Raw genomic sequence first — 5321 nt, 5'->3', positions numbered from 1 at the left:
CCATGAGTATCAATACTTTTACTCAAGTACTAGAGTTGAGTACTTTGTCCACCACTGAACCTAATACAGCTTTGAAAGAACAATCATCAATGGGAGACATTTTTAAACGCAGCATTGTAGTGTAACATTCACTTATAGACAAAAATCCTCTAGACTCAGAGGTATCTGAGACTGTAGTCAAATTAATAACATTCCCAGACCTTTTCCCAAAAATATGATAATTCTTTTTGCATCAAATTAAGACCAACTGAAGTTTCATTCTACAAAAAAAATAAAAAATAAATGGCTGATGATGGATGAAGATAATGGTCAAGGTACTAAACCGGTTTGCCTTAAGTCCTGATTTGTCTAAAATAGTGCAGCAGTTCACAAATTTCCAGTTTCAGACCTAAAAATTACTCAAAAACTTGTGGACGAATTGTCATGAAATGTTTACCACATGTGGGTATTGGCCAAAGGAACACACCACTAAATTTTGGTGATGTTCCGGATCACAATGCGGACACAGGAATTTTTCTTCTAATTTGATGGAATCAGCCAGGCTACGCATAGTGTCATTACATCAGACACAGGCCTGTAGGAAACAGGAAGTACAAGTCTGGGACTACACCTCCCAGGATGCCTCCTATCAGGAAAGTTGTGATTATTCTGTTATCAACTAGTATTGGTGATGTTACATGCTGTCTGGAGACGTACGTAGAAAAAGAAATGTGATTCTCTTCACACTACAGGAAGAACTGAGAAAACACTGACAGCGGGGGGAGGGTACTGCTGCAACCGAGCCGAAGCTGGTACCGAACAGCGGGAACAACTGACCGACCATGTGAGGTACCCCCTCCACATAAGAACTTTACTGTGTGATTGGTCAGAAGTTTGTGGGAGTGTTTGTTTGTGCTGAAAGCGGTCAGACGCTGTATTTTGCTTCAGTCACTCGCTTAAAAAAAAAACCGCGAGTCGCTTCCAGAGCCGACTCTACCAGGAAGTAGTTTATAAAGAGAGTCAAACCATTAAAAACTCATAAAATGGGATAAAACAGACGTTTTACATAGTGGAATCTGTCTGAAGAAAACTTTGGAGCTTGATCCGGCACCATTTTGTGGATGAATAACATCGGGTGACGAGTCTGACATTTTTTCACATTGGACTCCACCGGGAAGAAATCCTGTGCATACTGCCTACTTAAATGTTCGCTACGTTAAACTTATTCGGCAAATGTGTTTCCATCTCTGCTTTTATGCATTAACTCTGTTGCAGGATGGGGGAAATTGGCCTTGGCAGAGGTTTGCACTCTCCGAGTGCTTCTAGTTTAACATACCAGAACCTGTAGGATGTAAAAAAATAAAATAAAATAAATCTTTAAATATCCACTTTTGCCCAATCTGCAGCTAGAAATGAGTTCTTCTGTCCGGCTGACGGTCAGTCGGTCAATAAAGAATTGGCAACAAGTATTTCACAGTAAATTGTAATAAATATCTTGTGTTTTTCTAGTGTTTATGCATCAATAAGCAACTTTTTCATAAGAAAAGTTCACTTTTCAGATAATCCTTCCACATTTAAGGCCACTTATCAGACAACGAGTTAGTTTCTTTAACTTAGCATATGATCAAATACAAACTTTTAATATGTGATCTTACCACTGTAGTGTTGGTTGAAGTGAGTGTATGGCTCATACTGCCCACTGGATTCCATGGAACAGGCCAGCTCCTCCTCTTCACTGTTGAGAGAGCTGTGCGTACCATTGGTGGAGGACATGCTGGGCTCCAGGCTGCTGCTGGAACCTTTGGTGTCAAATCTCCATCTCTTATCACCCACCACTAAAAACCTTGGGTCAGGTCCCCAGTCTGTAATGACATAAGTACTTTTTTATCAGCCACATCTATTACATGAAAAAAAAAAGACCAAACGTTTGGGAATTTACTGTATATGCAGGTGGGAACAGGTTCAGGGAGCATGAGATTCATTTTCACACATGTGTTGGCTCCACAGAGTCCACTGAGAATCTCTGGGATGTGCTGAAGAAGGCTTTGTGCAGCGGTCAGACTCTATCATCATCAATGAAAGATCTTGGTGAAACATTACTGCAACACTGGATTGAAAAAAATCTTGTGACATTGCAGAAGCTAATCCAAACAATGCCACAGAGAAAGTGTGCCACAATCAAAGCTAAATGTGGTTGAACTAAACATTAGAGTGTGTGACCTTTTTTTGGTGGATACTTTTTTTTTTCGGTCAGGCAGTGCATATTACAAATTACTGGGTGGATTTTAATTAAACTTTTACAAATTAATCATTGGATGCACATCTGTAACTGATTCCCTTTTGAAGTCAACCCAATTTAAAATGCCCACCACAGCAAAGTAACCATAGCACACACAACAATGGCTACAACTCCATCAGTTTTAGATACTGAGCTACAATATGCTGCAATAGTAGCTGAGCATTATCCCAAACACATACTGTGCTACATAATGTGCAATAGTTTTGCTTAAAACTTTGCTATTAATATAACATTCAAACAGCAAACACTGAATGTAATTGACAAATGACTACATTTTGGAGTTAATCTAAGATGACCAGCATAGCTAATCATGTTAACCAACACAAAAATGGTTTTAAAACAGTCAGTCTCACAGATATTGAATTAAACTTTGGCACAGTTGTAGCTTAGACCCATCCTCAACCCATAGTCAATTGGAAATGAAATATATGTCTCATCAGGGCATTAAAAAATACAGAGGAAATTGACATATGGTAATTAAAGTTAAAATCATTTTAACTCATGTTTTATAATTTAACTGACCTTTATATTTTTTCCAGCTTARTTCCAACAAATTATATATTTCAGCAAATATTTTAATTTTACTAGTTTTAAAAAGGTTGTCTTTTTATTTTTAGATGCATTTGGTCTCTTAATGTTTTGTCTTAATTGCCTTTTCCCACAAGTCTTTATTTTCATGTGTTTTTACATTTCTCTGTCTCTTGTTTTTACTTTATGCATTTCTGCCTCATTATGCAAATAAGGTGGACTGCCCTTCTTGGGTCAGCTCCTCTACTATTGGTCAAAATACAGGAAGGAGCAGGATCAATGTGCAGATCGACTGTGCATGAAGAACAGAAAAATGTAACACATGGAAATAAAAACACACAAATCGTATTAATGTACACTAAAATGAACAATTTTCCCAATCACTAGTTGCTAAATCGAGGCAGCGCAGTCATGCGCAATCAATCTGCTCATGGATCCTGCTCACGCAGGTTACATAAACACATACAAAAACTGTTATAAGAACAAGACTGCCCAGTAAAACATCAACATTGTGTAAAATGTACTGAATGTATTTTACCAAGGCTTAAAGTGGAGGAAGAACGTGTTGAAGGTGTGTATGTATCACTGATACAAAATGGCAGCTATCGGAACCACACAAGACAGAAGATCAAACACATTGTACCTCTTTCCACCTCCTTGTCTTCAGTCACTGAACTGATGCTGTCGTCCCAGTGCTCTGCCTCTTCTTCACTTCCTCTCCACACACAACCTTCCTCTTTTCTCTCGATTCCGCTGCTTTCTTTGCTCCCCTCGGCCTCTTCGCTGCTCACACTCAGTCCCTGCACACTGCTGTCTCCGTCTTTCTCTTGGAAGTTCTGTATATCATCCCACAGATCCCCATAGCCTGAACAGCAAGGGGAACACAATCAATGAACTCACATCATGTAAAGCAGGGGTCCCCAACCACTGAGCCATAGGACAGGTAGCAGATCATGGCTGCACAAAAATAATAAAAATCTACATCAATATTTTTATTTACCTTGGTCTGCAAGGGGTTTTATTTAGAAAAATGACCACTTGCTTTAGCACGTTTACATGCACATGACTCAGTTCCAGTTACTTTTCTCTTACTAGCTAACAGATTAGTGAACCCTGGCAAAAGTGAGTGAAAAACAATTTGCTATAAACAGTACCCCCCCCCCCCCCACTAATATGTGAAAAAATTTCTTGTTAAAAAGTTTGGGGACCATTGTTACAAAACATCAATCAAAGGTGCACATAACCTACATCACAGTGTGAAATGCAAACAGGGGGCAGGAAGTGAAGTATGTACTGTGTAGTTTATGGCTGCTCCAATCATTTGAACCAAATTAATAATAAATAATTATACATTGATTAAATTATATCATAAAAACAATTACTCTTTTTAGTAACGTTTGCCATGTTCAAAGCGCGTTGCAGCAGGAGGCTGCAAAAGTAGGCTGATACATGTAAAAAAACACCTCAGTCCATCCTCTGGCCAAACTCCTTTCTGACTGATGCCTGAAAATATTAGACGATTAGCATCAAATCTACAGGAAGATGAGAACAAAAAGAGTCAAAATTTGAATAAAGTTTCCAGTGGAGAGATGGTAAGATCAAGAGTGAGCAACGAGATTTCAGAAATGTTTTAAAATTATTATATTGCTATAAACTTTATACTTAGGGTGTAGTTGTATTGTTTTAGTGTCTTTGAAACAAAACAAGGAGGTGATTTTTGAACGTGGAGCTGCAGGAGATTGTGATGGAGGTGAAGCTGTGGACAGACGGACCGAGCCGTAGTCAGAACCTTTGCAGAAAGGAGGGAAGCTCAAAGGCAGAGATGGAGGAAAAACAGTCAGAGACAGAGTGAGGACATTGACGAGGAAGCAGGCGATTCATTATTTTGGTTATGAGAGGGAAGTCAAGAGGACTGAGCACTGAGCACTGACCATCGGGGAAATCTTTGGTCTTGTTTGCCAGACAGCTCTAAACTACACCTAACAGCAGATGAAAGACTATAAACAACAGGGGTGTAACAATACATTGATCCATATCGATATATCATATCAATCCATATCAATACAACTTCCCTCCTCTCTCTCTCAGGTCAACAAACATGCAGCACATAACAACACTATAGGGCAGCGATTCTTAACCCATGGGCCGCGGCCCAATTGTGGACCGTGAGCACCACCTTGAGGGCCTCAAAAGAACAGTTTTTAACTTTGGGCCGCAGAGGGCCGTGGAACCGCATCGATTTTGAATAAGGTGCAATACACTTTCTCACCATTAGTTGCAGTAGTGCGCCACTCAGATGTTTAACAACTTTTTTAATATGTAGAAGAAGAAACTTAGAAACCTGCCGAGAATGGAAACATATTTTAAATGAAAAGTAGAAGCAAAAATGAAAGTAACTAATCAAAAAGTGCCAGTTTGTCACTAATATGAAGTGCAGCTTCTGTTTTTACCATGCAATATTTTAAAAGTTCAGAACATTATCAAATACAGTTGCAGATACAACTATATTTTAATT

The 5321-nt window shown here is 38.9% G+C and overlaps 1 protein-coding gene across 1 annotated transcript in view; it reads right to left on the bottom strand.

The window, feature by feature from the left end:
- Positions 1 to 5321, bottom strand: part of LOC106526795 (acyl-CoA-binding domain-containing protein 5) — a 24576-nt gene that overhangs the window by 7493 nt on the left and 11762 nt on the right. Inside the window, exons 6-7 of the mRNA XM_014021479.1 lie at positions 3450 to 3671; positions 1635 to 1841 (exon numbers count right to left, since the gene is read on the bottom strand). Of these exons, the coding sequence (XP_013876933.1) occupies positions 1635 to 1841; positions 3450 to 3671 (429 nt within the window). The remainder of the gene's footprint in view (positions 1 to 1634; positions 1842 to 3449; positions 3672 to 5321) is intronic.

The sequence above is a fragment of the Austrofundulus limnaeus genome, unplaced genomic scaffold (assembly GCF_001266775.1).
Source record: "Austrofundulus limnaeus strain Quisiro unplaced genomic scaffold, Austrofundulus_limnaeus-1.0 Scaffold294, whole genome shotgun sequence".
In the NCBI taxonomy this organism is placed as follows: Eukaryota; Metazoa; Chordata; class Actinopteri; order Cyprinodontiformes; family Rivulidae; genus Austrofundulus; species Austrofundulus limnaeus.
Note: the sequence above shows the minus strand (reverse complement) of the source record. Positions and strands in the feature narration are given on the sequence as shown.